Below are 22,271 nucleotides of genomic sequence, written 5' to 3' on the forward strand. Positions count from 1 at the left end.
GTCTTTATGAAAATTGAATGGTGTGTGGTAGATTGTCAATTTATTAATACACCCAGAGTTTTCAATCCTTTTTTTTTTTTTTTTTTCATAATTTGGGAAAAATTTAACGTGTGTGTGTGTGTGTGTGTGTGTGTGTGTGTGTGTGTGTGTGTGTGTGTGTGTGTGTGTGTGTGTGTGTGTGTGTGTGTGTGTGTGTGTGTGTGTGTGTGTGTGTGTGTGTGTGTGTGTGTGTGTGTGTGTGTGTGTGTGTGTGTGTGTGTGTGTGTGTGTGTGTGTGTGTGTGTGTGTGTGTGTGTGTGTGTGTGTGTGTGTGTGTGTGTGTGTGTGTGTGTGTGTGTGTGTGTGTGTGTGTGTGTGTGTGTGTGTGTGTGTGTGTGTGTGTGTGTGTGTGTGTGTGTGTGTGTGTGTGTGTGTGTGTGTGTGTGTGTGTGTGTGTGTGTGTGTGTGTGTGTGTGTGTGTGTGTGTGTGTGTGTGTGTGTTACAAGGGTCAGATTTTTCAAATGTTACAATGAATCAAAAAAATTGATTGTGAACCTTGAATTTGAAAAAAAAAAATTGTGTTGTGTGTGGCCACCTTAAAGGGACGATCCGCTCTACTGGCTGAAAAAATAAAAATACCAATCCACTTACCTGGGGCTTCCTCCAGCCCGTGGCAGGCAGGACGTGCCCTCGGCGCCGCTCCGCAGGTTCCCGGTCTTCTCCGTTGGCGCACCCGACGTGGCCAGGCCGGCTTCCAGGTTGGGCTCTTCTGCGCTCCAACGTGTGCCTCACGCCGTCGCGCTGGCGTCACGTCCTGCCTGCCACGGGCTGGAGGAAGCCCCAGGTAAGTGGATTGGTATTTTTATTTTTGCATGAACCCTCCCTTTAAAGTGGGCCCAAATTAAAAATTTCAAGATTTCAGGAATAAAATCTATTTTCTAAATTATAATAATAAATAGCAGCCTTTTTTCAGCTGCATGATGACAAATATAAAATATTTTACATTTATTGGAGGAACTCCTCCCTTCCTTTCTTATTGCCGGGACAGAATCCGGCAAACTGGTGGAGTAGGTGGTATCCGGCAAAGGAGGAATTGCTAATGGCTGCCCCCAGTATAACCCTAGTTATGCAAAGAGAAGGGTGAAAAGCATGCTCTGAATTGCTCATAGGCTTGAAGGAGTGTTTATTTATCTTTGTATGTGTCAGAGTGGTGCAACTAAATATTTTGAATTAAAAAAATGTTTGGTTTGGGTCTGCTTTAACATGGGTACTTTGCTTTAGAATTGTGGATATAGCCCATGTATCTATTAATTTAAACAGTACAGATCTGCAAACAGCAACCCTATGTCACTTCCTGAATGGTGGTAAAAATACAAAGTGCATGGTAACCAATGCTCGGAGCCTTGCAAATAAAATAGACGAACTAGAGTTCATTCTGAATGACAAAGGCTATGACATTGTGGGAATAACCGAGACATGGATGGATGAAAGCCATGACTGGATAGCTAATTTAAAAGGATACAATGTGTTTAGGAGGGATAGAACAGGGAAAAAAGGTGGAGGGGTTTGTCTTTTTGTTAAGAATTCTCTTACAGCTGTCCTCAACGATGAGATGGAGGAAGATTGCGAAGATGTGGAGTCCGTTTGGGTAAATATTCATGGTGGAAATAAAAGTTGCCAATTGCTTATTGGGGTATGCTACAGGCCACCTCTTATTAATGAAGCTGCAGAACTGCGATTACTACAGCAGATTGAAAAAGCTGCAGGTAAAAATGAGGTCATAATTATGGGCGACTTCAACTTTCCAGACATTGACTGGAGTATTGAGGCTACCCATTCTGGTAAAAGCAGCAGATTTCTGGCAGCACTACAGGACAATTACTTGACTCAAATGGTAACTGAACCAACTAGGGGGAATGCGTTACTGGATCTGATCATTTCTAATAGACCAGATAATGTATCAAATGTGCAGGTTCAAGAACATTTGGGAAATAGTGATCACAACATGATAACGTTTGAGCTGGTGACTGATAGGCCACGGGGCAGCGGGACCACTAAAACTATGAACTTTAGAAAAGCAAAGTTCACTCAAATTAGGCAGGCACTAAGTTTGGTGAACTGGGATAATGTACTACAAGGGGAAGACACTGAAGGGAAATGGCAAGCTTTTAAACTTATACTCAATCAATACTGTAGTATGTATATCCCATATGGAAACAAAATGTCTAGGAATAAAAAAAGGCCTCTATGGATGAATAGAAAGGTTAAAGATAAAATGAAGAGGAAAAAGAATGCCTATAAGGTCTTAAAACAGGAGGGGACAGAGGCTGCACTAAGCAATTATAAGGAGTGCAATAAAAATTGTAAAAAAGAAATTAGGCAGGCAAAGATTGAAGCTGAAAAACAAATCGCTAAGGATATCAAATCTAACCCAAAAAAGTTTTACAAGTACATTAACTCTAAAAAAAGAAAGGTTGACTGTATAGGACTCCTAAAGGATGAGGATGGGAACTCAATGGTGGATGACCAAGGTAAGGCAGAGTTATTAAATGCTTTCTTTGCTTCTGTCTTCACAAAAGAAACAGCACTGTTGCAAACTACAGAGGCGGAAGAGTCTCAATCTTCTAACTGTAATATTAAATACTTAACGCAGGAAGAAGTGAAGGCAAGACTAAATAAATTAAAAATAGACAAGGCACCTGGCCCGGATGGCATGCATCCTCAGGTCCTAAGGGAATTAAGTTCAGTTATAGATAACCCCCTTTATCTTATCTTTTGTGACTCTCTTGCAACTGGCAGAGTCCCAGTGGATTGGCGTACAGCCCACGTTTTCCCATTATTTAAGAAGGGCAAAAAATCTGATCCAGGAAATTATAGACCTGTAAGTTTAACATCAGTTGTATGCAAACTATTTGAGGGGTTACTAAGAGATACTATACATGACTTCATAGTAGAAAATAATCTTATTTCTCAGCATCAACATGGGTTTACTAAAGACAGGTCCTGTTTGACTAACATGCTCAGCTTTTATGAGGTAGTGAATGCTAATATGGATATTGGGAATGCTGTAGATGTGATATACTTGGACTTTGCAAAGGCCTTCGACACTGTTCCCCACAAAAGTCTGGTGCAAAAGTTGAGGATGCAAGGACTGGGGAAGAGTCTGTGTTCATGGATAGGGAACTGGCTAATGGACAGAAAACAAAGAGTTGTGGTCAATGGATCATACTCAAAATGGGAGACTGTTAGCAGTGGGGTCCCACAGGGGTCTGTTCTGGATCCAGTGCTCTTCAATTTATTTATTAATGACCTAGTAGATGCAGTAGTGAGCAATGTTGCTATTTTTGCAGATGATACAAAATTGTGCAGAATCATTAACTCTCAGGAAGATAGTGTCATATTGCAACAGGATCTGGATAGGATGGCTATATGGGCACATACATGGCAGATGAAATTCAATGTTGACAAATGTAAGGTCATGCATTTTGGACGTACTAATGGTCTAGCACCATACAAAATAAATGGGATACAGTTGGGGACATCAAACTTGGAGAAGGACTTAGGAGTACTCATTGACAACAAGTTAAATAATCGTACTCAATGCCAAGCAGCTGCAGCTAAAGCTAACAAAATTTTGGGATGCATTAAAAGGGAAATAAAAACTCGAGATGCTAGCATAATATTGCCCCTGTTTAACTCTCTAGTAAGGCCACATCTGGAATATGGAATTCAGTTCTGGGCACCACATTACAAAAAAGATATTGCAGTTTTAGAGCAGGTGCAGAGACGAGCAACAAAATTGATGCGTGGGATGGAAGGTCTCACTTATCGAAAAAGGTTAGATAAACTGGGTTTATTTAGTCTAGAGAAAAGACGCCTTAGAGGGGATCTAATTAACATGTATAAATACATCAGAGGGCAATATAATACCTTGGCGGATGAGCTTTTTGTCCCTAGGCCTTCTCAAAGGACTAGAGGACATGATCTGCGCATGGAGGAAAAATGTTTTAGCCATTTATTTAGGAAAGGGTTCTTTACAGTAAGAGTGATTAAGATGTGGAATGCATTGCCACAGGAAGTCGTTATGGCAAACTCTATACCTGCATTTAAAGGGGGCTTAGATGCTTTCCTTGCATTGAAAGACATCCATGGCTACAATTACTAGGTAATGCCTAATGATGTTGATCCAGGGATTTTATCTGATTGCCATCTGGAGTCGGGAAGGAATTTTTCCCTTTAGGGGCTAATTGGACCATGCCTTGTAAGGGTTTTTTCGCCTTCCTCTGGATCAACAGGGATATGTGAGGGAGCAGGCTGGTGTTGTACTTTATACTGGTTGAACTCGATGGACGTATGTCTTTTTTCAACCAAAATAACTATGTAACTATGTAAAGAGAACCTGAACTGAAAATAAAAAGTCAAAATACCCATACCTAGGACATACTTACCTTACGTGTAGTCTACTACTCAATCTCTTTCTCCTCTCCTGCATCCTGTTTGTCCACTGTGATGAATGGATTTCTCCGTCCTCCATTTTGAAAATGGCCATTACCCCATAACAGCTTCCTGGTCAGCACACTGTTAAACTGTAATATTGCCCACTTGAGCCATAGGGTAACACTGACATTACCTTGCACATTCAGTTGTAACTGACAGCTGCTGAAATATAACTGACAGCAACTGGTATATTTCAGTTCTGACAAAATATTGTCAGAACTGGAAGGAATCACTGTAAGAAGAAAATGGTGAGCTTCTGAGAGGAACTGATAGTGAGGTTAGTATGTAATATTCATTTGCAGCTACGTCGTGTGTTTATTTTAAATAATTTTCGTCACTTCAGGTTCCCTTTAAGCAGCATATTGTCTCCTTGTGTTTGACAAAAGCATCTGCTGTGCAGCGTTATTTGGCTATTCTGGATGCTTGAGAAACACTGTGTCCTTGTGCTTTTCAGAATACAGTAAGTGCATTTTTCCCTCAAGAGGGCAATCTTGGCTAATAACCATGTGCTTGCTGTGGTGGGCTGTCATTAAGACGGCACACAGAGGGCTAAGTATAAGTTGTGCCTGTGTGGCAGTGTACAGCAGTTTCTAGTGTTCCTGAAGACTGTGTGGATCATTGAAGGTAATGTTAAAATAATGTTATCATATTTTTCATATCTGGGAGTAGGAGGTGAAATTCACTTACAGTATATGTAATTTGCAAGTTCTACAGGGAGTGCTCCACAACAGTTAATTATAGTTACCCAAAATCTATGTATTTATAGTTCCCTTAGCTCTCTTGTACAGCCTTGTATTTTTACATTTGAAGCTGTAGGGAGCCGTGGGTATTTGCTTAGCCCATATATTGTGTTTATGAATTGAACAGTTTTTTTACAGTGATACTTTGGAGTATTTTTGCTCAGCCCAGGAAAGTGACATTGAGGTTTACATGCAAAATTCTGATCTTTGATCTTTTTTTTTGGCTCTATTGCTAAGGTCAGTACCAGCACACAGTGATGTCATTGACACCTAAGATCTGGGGTACATGACCTGAGTCCCTGGCAAAGGTCATGCTTTGGAATAATTTATTTATGTATTTATTTATTTTTTACTCCTATCATATGTGCTCTTTGAACTGGTATAGGAACCTACTTAAACTCTGGGAGAAGATTGCCTTATTGTGTTTTTGTAGAGGTGAGGAGACTGCAATATTTGTGTGCGTTATTTAAGGGGCACTTTGTTTAATTGCATTGTACATCCTATTTGCACTTGTGATGACTAGTGAAAATGGTTGTCCTTATGTTCATGATTGAATAAATGTAATTTCTTTTCCAATTATATTGGTTTGTCTTTCAAGAAAAGTAAGGCATATTACCTATTTACTATCTTCATTTATTGATACCAGTCTATACTTAGGGCGCCTCTACTGGTGTTTTGTCAGATAGTCCCACACCTCTTCCAAGAACCTGCAGGGAACTGTGAATATATTTGAGTGCTTTGTCCTCTATTAAACATATGTAAGCATCAGAAAAGGGGTAATTGTTTACATTCCTTTGCTTGTCACAAAATGTTATCAGTGAGTGTGCAGACACAGCTCTGAGCATGTGTATGCAAGGCTCTGTGCTACAAATTGCTGAATGATGAAGGCTGTGAGTAAAGGAATGTGACCTGTGAGTCTGCAGACCCAGCGCTGAGCTTGTGTGTGCAAGGCTGTGGGGTTGTGTAGCAGGTATGCAAGGAATGTGATCGGAGTCTGAAGACCTAGCGCTGAGCTTTGTTGTATGTCCAGCTCTATGCTAAATATAGAAGGGATAGAAAGTGCAGAGGAAAAAGTTGGCAATTTACCAAAGTAGTAATAAGCCTAAGCAAAAGGTGCCTCTTATCGGGACAGAGGCAGCTGCTTGTATAAATAGTATTGGAGGAATCAGACCAGCTGATTGGAGCGGGATGTGTCACAGTTAGTCATGGACGTGATCTCACTGTGCAGGATGTCAGGTGCAGTGAATCACTGTCAGCCATGTTAGTTAAGGACTGGGAGAGTCAGTGTGTGGGCATGAGCTATAATAGTTATTAGAGCACCGCCAAGGGGAGTAGGTATACAGATGAATTGTGAATGTCAAGAGCATGGGCGTCCGCACATATGGCAAAACCGGGCATCTGCCCGAGCCTGGCCGCCCGCTGCCCCCCCCTGGCCGCGTGCCCGTGCAGCCAGCAGGAGGGGAACACGCAGAGAAGAGAGAGAGCGCTATGGGCACAGTGGGGAAGGGCGGACGTCTCCCCCCCTTCCCTCACCTTAGGGGTCTCTCTCTCCCTCGCTGTCCCCTCCGGAATGAAGTGTGCAGCGGCTGGCAGCGGTGGGCGGAACTTACCTCCTCTCGCTCCTGCGCCGGAAGTTCTGGTGCCGCACTCTGGTCTGGATCAGGCCAGAGTAGCGGCTAATCCATCCGGCGCGTGCAACGAGAGGAGGTAAGTTCCGCCCACCGCTGCCAGCCGCTGCACACTTCATTCCGGACTCCGGAGGGGAGAGCGAGAGAGGGAGGGAGAGCCCCCTAAGGTGAGTGCCTATAGCTCTCCCTCTTCTCTCCGCTGCTCCCCTCCTCCTGCACACATGGCCACTTTTTCTGGGGACATATCCCCCTGGCTACATATACCGGGACATATACCCCTGCCTACATATACTGGGACATATACCCCTGCCTACATATACTGGGACATATACCCCTGCCTACATATACTGTCTGGGACATATACCCCTGCCTACATATACTGTCTGGGACATATACCCCTGCCTACATATACTGTCTGGGACATATACCCCTGCCTACATATACTGGGTCATATACCCCTGCCTACATATACCCCTGCCTACATATACTGTCTGGGACATATACCCCTGCCTACATATACTGGGACATATACCCCTGCCTACATATACTGGGACATATACCCCTGCCTACATATACTGGGACATATACCCCTGCCTACATATACTGTCTGGGACATATACCCCTGCCTACATATACTGTCTGGGACATATACCCCTGCCTACATATACTGGGACATATACCCCTGCCTACATATACCCCTGCCTACATATACTGTCTGGGACATATACCCCTGCCTACATATACTGGGACATATACCCCTGCCTACATATACTGGGACATATACCCCTGCCTACATATACTGGGACATATACACCTGCCTACATATACTGGGACATATACCCCTTGCCTACATATACTGGGACATATACCCCTGCCTACATATACTGGGACATATACCCCCGCCTACATATACTGGGACATATACCCCTGGCTACATATACTGGGACATATACCCCTGCCTACATATACTGGGACATATCCCCCTGGCTACATATACTGGGACATATACCCCCTGCCTACATATACTGGGACATATACCCTTGCCTACATATACTGGGCACATATACCCCTGGCTACCTGTTCTGGGGACATCTCTACCCCTGGCTACCAGTTCTGGGGACATCTATACCGCTGGCCACCTATTCTGGGGACACCTATAGACCTGGGGCTACCTATTTTTGGGGAACCACTGCTGTCAGATTGAGTGTATTTTGGGGAACTGCTGCCAGGTGAGAGGTGTCTACATATTAAGGGGGCATTCTGCCTATTTATGTGAAAAGCTGTCTATTTATGTGCCTCATGACTGCTGAATTTGTCTTGTTGCGGGCCTCATGGTTACTGACTTTGTCTTGTTGGGGGCCTCATGATTTGTTGGGGGCCTCAAGATTGCTGAATTTGTCTTGTTGGGGGCCTCATGATTGCTGAATTTGTCTTGTTGGGGGCCTCATGATTGCTGAATTTGTCTTGTTGGGGGCCTCATGATTGCTGAGTTGGTCATGTTGGGGGCCTCATGATTGCTGAATTTGTCTTGATGGGGGGGGCCTCATGATTGCTGAATTTGTCTTGTTGGGGGTCACATGATTGCTAACTGCGAGACTATGGAAAAAGCTGAATCATCATCATATGAGACAATAGCATTAAACCTACTTTTTCTGCTTTTTAAAACAGAAAATGAAACTGGGAGGTTCTAAAAAAAATGAATAATTTTTTTCAGGAGTACGATGGATGAAATTGTTTATCTTCACAGTTTATTTTCAACTTAATTTTCCATAATGTTCATGTATGAGTTAAAACGTTTGTATTTAGTTTAAATTGCTGTTGGCACTTTGTGATAGTAAAGTGACTTTGCAGTTTGGACACTCGACCTCCAAAAGGTTCGCCACCACTGTCCTAATCTAATGTCCCACCATTGCTTAGTTCATGTAAACTTGTCTCCACCCACGACCACACCCACATTCTGGTTCATGACCACACCCATTTTTCGGCGCGGCGCGCTACGCGCGCCGCATGACGTAGCTCCATTTTTTGGCGCGCTACGCGTGCCACACAACACCAGCCCAAATTTTTAACTCCGCACTTTTTGCCCCCCCCTGGAAAATTTTCTGCGGACGCCCATGGTCAAGAGAAGTGGTTTATTAGGGGGAAAGACTCACTAGATGGAATAGGATTGATCAATGGGATTTGGTGTGAAAACAGATGGTGACTGTGCAGCCACTAAGGGCTGTTAGATGATGGTTGTGGTAGGTGTTGTGGAATGGATTATATGTATTGAATAATTATATAGAATAGTAATAATAATAGCAATCATATAACAGATAATAGAATAACGTGATGTAAAAAAAATAAATAAATGTGTAAACACTAGTGCACATGGCAGGCAGGGGCCCCGAGCACTGCCACTACTTGGGGCCCGCAAACCAGCATGTAACACAATAGGGGAGTGCAGGTGAGCCCTGGAGCTGCCACCACCAGGAACTCGCACCCACCACTCCTTCAACTTACCAAACACAAAAGGATTGCGCACTCCCAGACAGCACTCCGCCACTTATATAGTCTGCAGACTGCCAGTCAGCCAATAAGAAGTGCAAATACATTACACCTAGTCTGCAGTACTTAATTGAGCGGATGCTGAGTAATTCAGCCTATCGTTGAAGAGGGTTCAGTCGCATATAGACAAAGGCTACATGACCAGCAGGGGGCACCAGCGTGCAGGAAACTCCCTCTCATCCGCACCCCTCCTAACTAAACTGCATAAGGAGCTGCAAATGAAGTTTAAAATATGCAAACACTAGTGCACATGATAGGCGGGGGCCCCAAGCACTGCCACTGCTCGGGATCCCCAAACCAGCATGTAACACAATAAGGGAGTGCAAGTGAGCCCTGGAGCTGCCACCACCAGGAACTCACACCCACCACTCCTTCAACTTACCAGACACAAAAACTTTATTTGCAGCTCCTTATGCAGTTTACTTAGGAGGGGGCGGATGAGAGGGAGTTGCCTGCACGCTGGTGCCCCCTGCTGGTCATATAGCCTTTGTCTATATGCGACTGAACCCTCTCCAACGATTGGCTGAATTGCTTGGCCTCCGCTCAATTAAGTACTGCAGACTAGGTGTAATGTATTTGAACTTCTTATTGGCTGACTGGCAGTCTGCAGACTATATAAGTAGAAGAGTGCTGTCTGGGAGTGCGCAATCCTTTTGTGTTTGGTAAGTTGAAGGAGTGGTGGGGGTGAGTTCCTGGTGGTGGCAGCTCTGTGGCTCACCTGCACTCCCCTATTGTGTTACATGCTGGTTTGGGGGTCCCGAGTAGTGGCAGTGCTTGGGGCCCCGCCTGTCATGTGCGGACATGACAGTAAACACCTACCCTGTTTTTAGTTTCATTCTTCTCTGCTAAATCTGCCTGTTATCAGCTCTGATAAGAATCCCTGACTGAGCATTCAGTCTAGGTTTGACCTGGAATCATTATAGCTGAGTCACTCTTCTGTGAAGTCTTTTCAAGCCCAAGCCTGCCCCCTTCTGGCTCAGCTTTCCTGCTTTGCATACTCAGAGCTCTGATGTCTGGGAGGGGCTGGTCCTGCCGAGAAAGAAGCTCTGAAACAATAGTGTGATCTGTGTGCACTGACTGTGCAGTCATCATTATTATCTATGCAGTTTCATTCCTATGAGAGACACTTCCTACAGGCTGCACCGCATACCAGATTAATGAATGCACACAGATGAAAGGCTGCAGCAGCCTAGACAGCACATCCAAAACTGCTCATAACCTTGAAGCAGAAGGGGTATGAGCCGGTGGACATATTGGATTTTTCCTGGAGCAATAATGGATAAAAAACACTCAAAAAGGCACACCAGAGCGGCAAAATTATCAGGTCGAGCATTTATTCTTTACAAGCTGTCGACTGATATGTTTATTTTGTGTGAATCCAGGGGCATAACAATAGACCCTGCAAGGGATGCCTCCCCAGGGGGGCCCAGAAGCCACAGGGGGCCCGTGGGGGGAAAAGTTTGAAAGACTGACAACTAAGGGCATGGAGAGAAAAAACCTATTCTGCTCTTGCACCATTGTTATATTGACTGCATGTGTCCACCACACAGATAAGGAATCACACACACACTTTGGAATTTGTACACTGTCCCTGCTCCCTAGGGTTTGCAAAAAACATCTGTCTTACACTGCAGCTAAGTTCTGATGACTTAAGGGGCCCATACACTCAGCCGATTTTCTGGCCGACCGATCGATCCCGATCGATCGATTGATCGGTTGCAAATCGGTTGGCCAATCGACTGATCAATGGCCGATTTCGATCGATTTCGATGGATTTCCATCGAACTGGCTGGATGGAAAATTTAGGTCGATCTGATGAGATTGCTTATCAGTTTGCATTGGCCTTAATGGAAATCTGATGGCAAAATAATGCCATCAGATCGAATTTCAATAGATTTCAAACTGAAATCTATTGGAATTCTATCCTGGCTAAAAATGTTCTAAAAACGCATCAGATAGATCATCAGATGCATTTCTTATCTATCTGCTGCCAATCTGACGAGTGTATGGGCCCCTTAAATGTACAACCTTACAAACAAAGGAGTCACAGGTTAAAAAAAAAGTTGTTGACTGTCCCTTAGCAATCACTCCAGAGATTCCTAGATTCTTATCACACACAGGCTAATGACCTTAGATTACTTTTACAACACAGCAGAGTGGGTAAGACTGATGTTGGACTGTCACTGCCTCATTGAGAGCTTGTTGTCTCATACTGAGCCCAAGATCCCATAATAACAATATCAATCAGTGACATCCTGAATGTTTTGCCAAAGTTAAAGTGAATACTATATCTTATGTTCAGCATGTCATTATTGTTCCTCCACATAGCATGTGCTCTCATGTAGTAAAATAATATGGCTGTGTGTGTATGTATACTGGGAGCAGAGCTGCAACAAGGGACTTGTCGGCTGCAAGGGGCTGGAGGAAGCCCCGGGTAAGTAGATCTGGGGGGAGCATAGATTGCCTGACATTTCCTTTAACCACTTGCCGACCGCGCACTCATACCGCGCGTCGGCAAAGTGGCAGCTGCAGGACCAGCGACGCAGTATTGCGTCGCCAGCTGCAGGCTGATTAATCAGGAAGCAGCCGCTCGCGCGAGCGGCTGCTTCCTGTCAAATCACGGCGACGGGCTCTGTGAATAGCCTGCGGGCCGCCGATGGCGGCTCGCAGGCTAAATGTAAACACAAGCGGAAATAATCCGCTTTGTTTACATTGTACGGCGCTGCTGCGCAGCAGTGCCGTAAGGCAGATCGGCGATCCCCGGCCAATCAGCGGCCGGGGATCGCCGCCATGTGACAGGGGACGTCCTGTCACTGGCTGCACAGGACGGATAGCGTCCTGTGCAGCCCGGAACACCAGGGGGACCAGGTAGGAGAGGGAGGGGGGGGGGGATTTCGCCGCGGAGGGGGGCTTTGAGGTGCCCCCCCCGCAACACCGGCAGGCAGGAGCGATCAGACCCCCCCAGCACATCATCCCCATAGTGGGGGAAAAAGGGGGGCGATCTGATCGCTCTAGATGCACCCTGATCTGTGCTGGGGGCTGTAGAGCCCACCCAGCACAGATCACAAATAACAGCGCTGGTCCTTAAGGGGGGGTAAAGGGTGGGTCCTCAAGTGGTTAAGTCTAAGGGCCTGATTCACAAAGCGGTGCTAACAGTTAGCACGCTGGTGAAAAGCCCTTTATCACTCCTAAACTCAGTTTAGGCATGATACGTTTAGGTATGATAAGTTTAGACGTGATAAGTTTAACCACTTCCGGATTCTCGGTGCGTATATATACGCCCCTGAATCCTGAAGTGTATTCCATGGAAACGGCCGCTCGTATGTTCCATGTCAGTTCACGGAGGGTGTCTCCGTGAACACCCTGCGAGCCGATCGGCGGCTCGCAGGGTAAATGTAAACACACGGGGAAGATCTTCCCCGGTGTTTACATGTATACGGCGCTGCTGCGCAGCAGCGCCGTAGAGGAGATCGGCGATCCCCGGCCTCTGATTGGCCGGGGATCGCCGGCATCTGTTAGGCTAAAGCCTATCCCATCAGGCGCAGGACGGAAATCCGTCCTGCGCCGCTCACAGGGGGAGGGAGAGGGAGGGAAGGGGAAGAAGGCCAGAAAGCGCTGCGGAGGGGGGCTTTGAAGAGCCCCCCCCCGCAAGCGCAAGCAGCCGGCGGCGATCAGACCCCCCCAGCAGGACATCCCCCTAGTGGGGAAAAAAGGGGGGAAGTCTAATCGGCCTGGCTGCTAGCTGATCGGTGCTGCGGGCTGGAGAGCCCACGCAGCACCGATCAGCACAAAATTTCATGGTATAGAAGTGGTTAAGCACCAACTGGGTTAGCACCGCAGTGCACAGCTGATCAAAGGTTTTGCGCTAGCAAAGTCTGGTGCACTTCGCATAGAGTTTAAAGGCGCTGCTTTGCGTGCGGGACTTTGCGTGCGGGACTTTGCGTGCAATCTAAACTTGCCTAAACTTATCACGCCTAAACTTATCACTCCTAAACTGGCTTTTCACCAGTGTGGTGCAATGGTTATCACGCCTAAAGTCTCTAACTGGGTTAGCACCGCTTTGTGAATCGAGCCCTAATGCTGGGAATACACGGTTCGTTTTTGCCTTCGTTTAAACCTTCGTTTCGATTGTGCCTTTTGTCCTTTTCGATCCCGAAATAATCGGTGATACGGTTAATATCACCACCCACGGTTTCGTTTTTTTTTTCGATTCTGATGGTTTCGTTTTTCCAATGATCGAAGGCTGCAAAGAAACGAAACGAAAATCCCTTTTTACAGGGACGGACTAGCATAAACGAATATATAATCGATCTGAACAGCCATCAAGCCTACCAATGGCTCGATTAGATGGATAAAGAGAGATAATATCAAACATGTTCGATCACTAGTCGTTCGTTTTTGGGGTCTATTAATCGAAACTATAATGAGATTATGACTATTTTCACATACGTTTTCAACACTCGATTCGTTTACCGAACGAATCGAAGGTTTAAACGAAGGCAAAAACGAACCGTGTATTCCCAGCATAAGTGTTTTTATCTGCATGGGGAAAACACATTGGTCCTCAGTTTTCCTGAGGAGGTGGAGGTGAGGGGGGGCCCCATCCAAAGTTTCGCAGGGGGGCCCAGTGATGTCTAGTTATGCCCCTGTGTGAATCGTTCATCTCTGGTTCCCTTTAAGTACTGCAGACTAGGTGTAATGTATTTGAACTTCTTATTGGCTGACTTGCAGTCTGCAGACAATATAAGTGGCAAAGTGTTGTCTAGGAGTGAGCAATCCTTTTTGTGCTAGTTAAAAAATCGAAATGATGGAATTAGGATAAATAATTTAGATAATGAAAATAACATTATAATATAAATGGTATAATGTAATAAAATGAGTGGTATTGGTGAGATTTGATGGCCTGCTATATGGTAATACTAATATTATACTGTACATAGTTATATGCAAAAGTATATGTAATATATAATTGTGCATATGTAAATGGGGGAGGTCTGAGGAAGACTTATATGAGATTGTGAAATTTAAAGGGAAATGCAAGCATAATGAAAGATATCCCTTGGATCTCAGCATTTATGGCTCCACACAGCCTTCAACAGTCACCCACATTGCCCACACCCAGACTGATCCATCGGTCATTCTTGCACACCCCATCAAGTCCATTACTAATTACTATCCCAAAGTTTCCTCCTGTAATAACATTACCGGTTCTACCATTGTAGGGTATAGGTAATTATGAGAATGATATGTGGTAAATGGTTGAAAAGTGGGGAGGAATTTGGATATTGTATGTGGGGGGCATGCTAGTATGGATTAAAATAATTGGATATAAATTGCAATGGTTTGTAGGATAGAATGAACAGAATAGTAGGAGCAATTTTTTGAGGTAATTATAGAACTCTACAGGGATGCCGAGTGGATACGAAGTGTTATGGGTTGAACGTTCGGTGGGTGCAAGGGACTCAGTAGTTATGCTCTAAGCATTCATTCAGACCCTCGGTTTTAGGGTTCTAAGGATAAAGATCCATAACACCTCTCTGGCCCTGAGTTGGATCGCACGGCTGGAGGCCAGAGACATGTCAGGGACATGTTCAATAGGGATGAAGGAGATTAGTTTGGGGTCTGAATTGTGAAACTCTGAGTAGTGATAGGAAAAGCTGTGTTTGCTGTTTGGAGAATGACTTGCTGATGTTTCTTCTGTTTTGTTCCAATCTTTTGTGGATCTGTTGGGTGGTTCTTGTAATCCGCAGGGGCAGGTGATCAGATAGATGACATAAGTTGTGTTACAGTTGAAGGAGTGTTTGATGGTGAATTGTTCTTTCGTAACTGATTCCTGGAGTTAAAAACGGGCAGCAAGCAAAGGCATTTTATGAAAAGGCATCTATTCTTTGAGATTTGTGTTTTTAAAAGAAGTTTGTTTTGAAAGGCTTCGAGTTTGCTGGGGCCAGTAAGTTGTTTTTTTTTTCGTTTTTTTTCTAATCTGAAGATGAGTTTGGGTCTTTCTAAGAGATTTTGTCCTAAGTACAGATCTTTAAGTAAGAGTGGCCAATATTATTAATGGTTACCCTTATAATAGTATGGTTGGAACAATAGTGTGTTATGGTTAGAACAATAGCCTGTGGCTCATATCTCTGACATCATGCTAATTTGGCCCTAAAACCTATTGACAATTGAGCTGCTTCCTGTTTAATTACATGAGTTTAATCTAACTTGATCTTCTGCAGGCTGAGCTCTGTTTCACACCTGCAGTCAGTCAGTCTACTATCAGGCCTGCTAAGCAGAGGCTTTTAACCTTACCATATAAATGAGCTAAGCGGTTGATTAGAACTGGTTGATTTCTGCAGCAATATTTCAAAGTCCATAGGTTTTCTAAGTACAAAGATATCGACTAGAATTATACCAGAATTGGAACAGAAGGAACTGACGCGAGACGCTGAGAATCTGATTAACAGTGCAAAAATGTTTTATCTGCTCTCTAATATTAGTCTGTTTTACCCTGCTATTCTCAGATTTCTACACACACTTCGTCCTCCTGCTGTCAGCAACATGCTGTACATTTCTCCCTCTCTTTTCATCATGTCCACAGCTTGCTTCACGTGGGATTTTCCTTTACGTACAACCTTACTTTACGTTTCATGCTCCTTCTACTCATAAATTTAAATCTTTCCTCTTCTTTGGTCTCTTTGCCTCCTCCTTCTCCTTGCTGCAGGTGACATTTCACCAAACCCTGATCCCTCTCTGCCACCTCACTCCTCACTCCTTCATACTAATCACACTGCTAACAGCCAGCCACGTGATCCCAACTGCCTGAACCTTATTAATATTCCTCTTCTCCTTCCTCCTCCCCCTCCTTTCTCTACTGACCTCTGGAATACCCGCTCAGTCTGCAACAAACTCTCTTTCATTTCCAATGCCTTCACCATCTTTGAGGTCACTGAAACATGGCTGACTCCTGACACTGTCCCACCTGCCGCCCTCGCTTATGGGGATTCCACTTTAGTAGGAATAAACATGAAGGTGGTGTGGGCATTCTCCTCTCTGATAGATGCTCCTTTAAGCCGCCCACTACTATTCCTTCTATTTCTCTCCCAATCTTTGAAGTCCATGCAATCTAACTATACGCTCTCTCTATCCTCCAGATTGCAATTATCTACTGCCCTTTGGCTCCTGCTTCTGTCTTCTTGGCTCACTTCTCTGCATGGCTCCTCCAATTCCAGCCCTCTGAACTCCCTACCATCATTATGGATGATTTTAACATTCCTGTCGACACCAACAATTCTGTCAACCCCAAACTTCTTGACTTACTTCAAACTATGGCCTGTCTCAGTGGTCCACTGCTCCAACTCACTCTAATGGTCATACACTTGACCTCATTTTCACTCATCTCTGTTACATCACTGGTTTTACTAATGCTCCAATCCTGCTCTCTGATCATAACTTACTAAACTTCTCTATCTCCCCCTCTTCCTACTACACTTTCACAAGCATGCTCACATATATGCAGAAACTACCGCAAGGTAGACATGCAATTTGTCTCCAATGCCCTGGCACCTCTCCTTCACTGACCCAGACTTGGCAGCTACACACTACCACAGCTCAATCACGCAAGTCATGAATGGAGTTGCCCTCTTACTATTGTCCAGCCACACTGAGTAAGTCGCCAAACCTGGCTGACCAAAAGCTACTAGACCGCTAAATGGGGTGCTCTAGAGTAGCTGAAAGGGAGTTGGAGAAAAAACAATACTACTGAGGACTTCATTTCATACAAAAAAGTCTTTAACAACTTTAGAAATGCTCTCTCTTCTGCAAAACAGTCTTTTTTTCCTCCGTCATATCCTCCCACTCACATAATCCAAAGCGTTTGTCACGGCACTTTCAACTCTGTCCACCCCCTCCTCCTCTTTCTTCATACTTATCAGCTGAAGAATTTGCAACATATTTCACTGATAAAATTGCAAAAATCCGAAGTGGTTTTCCAACCAGACCTCAAAATCCATCTCCACCCCTCTTGCTGATTGCTCTCTATCTGCCTTCTCTCCACTCTGTCCCTGTTCTAACATCGCTGTTTAACCTATCCCTCTCAACTGTTTTTTTTTCCGTCCTCACTCAAAAAGGCTGTAGTAGCACCACTGCTTAACAAAACATCTCTAGATCCCACGGCGCTCGCCAACTACTGCCCCGTGTCACTTCTCCCATTTGAATCGAAAATTGCTTGAACGCCACATTCATGCTGAACTAAGCCATTACTTATCTGCTAATTCCCTGCTTGATCAATTCCAGTCTGGCTTTTGGGCAAACCACTCCAAAGAAACAGCCCTTACTAAAGTGGCCAATAATCTTCTTACAGCCCCAGGTAAGTAAATCGGATTTCCCTTATTTTTCCCTGATGATTCCTTTAAGATCAGGCTGTGGGTGACACACAGATCAGGCATTGGAAGAAACTAGGAGTGGATTATTCATGTTTGTCTTGTTTGTTCCTGCACCTGGGTGTCACCCTCAGCGTGGTCTGGTCATAAGCATATTTAGGAATTTCGGTTTCATGAAATAAATACCTGTTATTCGTACAACAATTAGACACAGGCATTATAGTTACTGTGATTGGCAAAAGGATAAGACCTTATTGAATGGTGCTCAGAAAATGGATTGGAATAAAGCAATAAAAAGACTGTCCTGGATGGCTGCATTAGCTACACTCCCAGTGTAGAAAGTCCTGCATCAGCCTCCTTTGGACAATCTGCCAGGTTTCTTTTTGCTTATAAGCATGTGCTAAGATTTAGGACTTCTACAGCAAACTATTTGAAAATTCCTTCATAGAATATCTTGTTTTCATGCTCCATGTGAGGACAGGTAAGACAGTAGTGAACAGTGACAGTAGTGACAGTAGTTCCCTCTAATTATCCTGTATTTAATCATTGTGTCTACTTTGTAGGAAGATCATGGCGCAATACAAGCTTACCTATTTTGAATTCAGAGGAAAAGGAGAGCTGATTCGTTACCTTTTTGCCTGTATGAATATAGAGTATGAAGATTACAAAATTGACTTCAGTGAATGGCCTCAGCACAGATCTTGTAAGTGGCAATACATGATTGTTAGTGTTCACCATTTTCTGCTGCTCCTAAAGATTTGTCAGGATGTTGTACCTGCAGTCAAAAATACTTGGAATCAGGAACAGTATCTATAATAGAGATGTTCTCTTAAAGAATACCATATCAAGCATACATTCATAAGATCTATGTTGTGTTTTAACTTTGAGACTTGATGATTTATCTATATCTTTTGCATGAAAACTTTATAGCACACCTTCTCTTGGTTCTACATAAATAGTTTAGCTCTACACCACACGGACAACAAATCCTATTCTCCACCTTTATTCTACTTAATAACAAAATAAAATAAATATTACTTTTCACTTGACACCAAAAAAAAAAAATGCATGACAGCATTCAGCATTCCATGCAAATGCTACATACATTTATCATGATTTTCTGCATGTACAAATCTGAATTTTGCATTTTTTCCCTTTGATTTGTCCTCTAAATTTTAAATTTGTTAAAAATGTTTTATGCATTTTTTCAGATTGTGATTTATTTTTGTGCATACCAATTAAATTGGATTCGAGATAAACTTTTACTCATTGCATAACTGTGTCCCTTTCCTATAGTTTTTTTAGGGCATTCCTCAAGCTAAATACTGTTTTGCTTTTGTTTTAATACTTTTATTCCCTATAAACTAAACAAGCCTCACCCACAGCTTTTCAGAGTGCCAAGGCATTTTTTAGACAATAGCAAGGGGCTTACAGGAGCTCAGTCTGGGCAGGGGGAGGGGGAGGTGTTACTAGCCATTGATTTCAATGCCTGTGACAATATGACAAAAAGAACATGGCTGCCCTCATTGTATCACAGGAATAAATAATCATACGCTTTTTTAAACTTTTGCAGCTAGGTATGCTGTATAAACTATCTAAACTAAAGATAAGATATATAGACAAGTTACTTGTTATAGTTAGTTTAAAATCTCGGATCCGCTTTAAGTTCTCTAAAAAAATTGCATGCAATGTTTCACACAAAACACACTTTTTCTGCATACACATTATTATTATTATTTATTGTATTTATAAAGCGCCAACATATTACGCAGCGCTGCACAATAGATAAATGGGTTAACATACAGGTAGAACATACGGAAACTCACAACAAAACAAGATCATGCAAATGATTTGATAACAATACAGTGTCATAGGTCAAGATAGAGACTGTTCGAGTCTACAAGAAGGGTGGTTGTGAGTAAGATTGCATAATCAAGATGGATACATTAGGGAGGATGGCCCTGCCAGAGGCTTACAATCTAAAGGGTGGGGTGGAGACAATAGGTGCGTCTTTTGAGAGGGGGTCTAACAGAACATATTATGATACTGGTGTAGGGGGGTATGCGAGCGTGAAGAGGTGAGTCTTGAGAGCTTGTTTGAAGGTATTAAAGGTGGGGGCGAGTCTGACGGCTGGTGGGAGAGAGTTCCAGAGAGTAGGGGCAGCCCTGGTGAAGTCCTGCAATCGTGCGTGTGACTGAGTTATGCGTGGTGCGACTAGGCGCAGGTCATTGGAGGATCGGAGGGGGCGGGCTGGTATGTGCCTGTGGACCAGATCAGAGATGTAGGTCGGGCAGGTCTTGTGCGCTGATTTGTAGGCCAAGCACAGGATTTTGAAATTGATCCTAAAGCTGATGGGGAGCCAGTGTAGTGCTTTACAGAGCGGAGTTGTAGAGGCACTGCGGTGACATTGACTTGCATTAAAAGGAACCTGAAGTGTGAGACCTATGGAAGCTGCTATATTTATTTTCTTTTAAACAAAACCAGTTGCCCGTCAGTCCTGTTGATCCTTCTGGTCAGTAGGGACTAAATCACACACCTGAAACAAGCATGCAGCTAATATTGTCAGATTTGTCATAGACCTATGATCTGGTACTTGCTCAGGGCCTTTGGCATAAAGTATTAGAGAAAAAATATCAGCAGCCAGGCTATGTACATTGTTTAGAAGGAAAAAAACGTCACCCTCTATATCCATCTCCCCTTGGGTTCCTTTAAACCTAACTCACATATCCCACACAAAAAAAGGAGACCAGTCATGTGATTTGAAAATGCACAAACATTTTTCAATGCACAAAAAATGCGGAAATATGTGAAATCAATTACACGTGCAATGAACACAAAATCGCAAAAATGCACCCTGATTCCGATTAGTGTTAATGGGGCCTAACTATTTACACCCCCCCTGACCCAGTTCTATTTTTTTTAAGGCCTCGCTGCAGGGCCGTTCAACCTAGCACACAAGTAATTTCTCCCCCCCTTCCTTTTTTCTGCCTACCAACATAGCTTTCTGTTGGTGGGCTCTGATCGCTCCCACAAGGTTTTGTTGTGTTTTTTTTTTTTTCCTTATAAATTTGCCCTTTTGTAAAATTATTTTAATATCCCTCCCTTCCCCCACCAGCCTTCCCCCGCCAGCCAATCACAGCGATCGGCTGTCAAAGGCATCAGCCTATGCCAACCGATCGCTTCTGTGCCTCTCAGGGGAACAGCCATGTCACACTGCTGTCCCCAGTACACTGCTGCTGTAGATCACAGCGCTGTACAGTGTAAATAGACGGCGGTTTCGCCATCTAACAGTTTTCTAGTGGCAGGCCTGCTTCGCTTGGATCTGCATCATTTAAACATTGGTACAGTGATCTTAAAGCTACGGCACACCCCATATCCTCTTGCATGGGTGCTCCTCCACTTCTGTTGTTTTTTGTTTTGTTGATGCAGCCCCAGTGCATCCAGAAAAATTAGGCAGGTATGTACACGCACCAGAAAAATTATTATTTTTGTTCAGGAATGCACCTGGAGTTCTGGACCCTGTTTGTGATGACGGAGAAAGCAGTCAAGTGGCCTGCAGGCAGAGATGCTGTGTGGGGACTGACTTAGTTTTGGGGCAGGCAGGCAGTCACATGGCATGCAGGCAGAGATGCTGTGTGTGAGGGGACTGACTTAGTCTTCGGGTAGGCAGTAGCCCTCTGGGATCCATGCCTCATTCATTTTTAATAAAGGTGAGGTGCTGAACACTTTTTTTGACCTAGGCGACTTCTCTTCTCACTGACAATGCCTCCAACTGTGCTGAAGGTCCTTTCTGACAGGACGCTTGAGGCAGGGCAAGACCGAAGTTGGATGGCAAATTGTGACAGCTTGTGGCCACAGGCCAAGGCTGCGCACCCAGTAGTCTAGGGGTTAATCGCTGCTCAGACTGTCGATGGTTCTTTCTCTACCATTGTTAAAGAAAGGGTACAGCCGGGGGAATCAGGGTTCGATTCCGGTCCGGAGTGGGAGCCTGAGAAACGGCTACCACCACACATCCAAGAAAGGACCCAATGTGCTGTATAAGTAATTATACCTGCCCTGACCGTGCTTTGCAGACCAGGCATCGGTGGTCAGATGGACCCTTGACCCAACGCTGTGTGCCAGAGATGACACCACTTGCCTTTAATGAGAATCTGTTATGGAGGGCAAGTCTGCCATCCATTCAAGTGAAAGGTATGCACTTACTCCCAGGTATAATACAATGTGCAGTGACAGATGCAGTGAAAGATATTCAGTGACTGCTAGTATAACAATGTGCAGTCACACAGGTGCAATGAACAGGTATGCAGTGATTGGTATATAAAACTGTGTGCTGTCATGCAGGTGCAGTGAACAGGTATGCAGTGACTGGTATCAATACAATATGCAGCTGTCACACACAGGTGCAGTGAACAGTTATGCAGTGACTAGTATTACAAATGTGCAGCTGTCACACACACAGGTACCGTGAACAGGTATGCAATGACTGGTATTACAAATGTGCAGCTGTCACACA

At 44.1% G+C, this 22,271-nt stretch overlaps 1 protein-coding gene across 5 annotated transcripts in view; it reads left to right on the plus strand.

Moving 5' to 3' along the window:
• Positions 1–22,271, plus strand: part of LOC137504293 (hematopoietic prostaglandin D synthase-like) — a 277,276-nt gene that overhangs the window by 233,573 nt on the left and 21,432 nt on the right. For 3 of the 5 annotated variants that reach the window (XM_068232531.1, XM_068232521.1, XM_068232510.1), the window contains one exon: positions 18,322–18,461. In XM_068232531.1, the coding sequence (XP_068088632.1) occupies positions 18,329–18,461 (133 nt within the window). In that variant the 5' untranslated portion in view covers positions 18,322–18,328. Of the gene's footprint in view, positions 1–5,015; positions 5,102–18,321; positions 18,462–22,271 lie in introns of those variants that run through there. The other 2 variants (XM_068232502.1, XM_068232541.1) reach the window with 1 other exon arrangement.

The sequence above is a fragment of the Hyperolius riggenbachi genome, chromosome 1, assembly GCF_040937935.1.
Source record: "Hyperolius riggenbachi isolate aHypRig1 chromosome 1, aHypRig1.pri, whole genome shotgun sequence".
In the NCBI taxonomy this organism is placed as follows: domain Eukaryota; kingdom Metazoa; phylum Chordata; class Amphibia; order Anura; family Hyperoliidae; genus Hyperolius; species Hyperolius riggenbachi.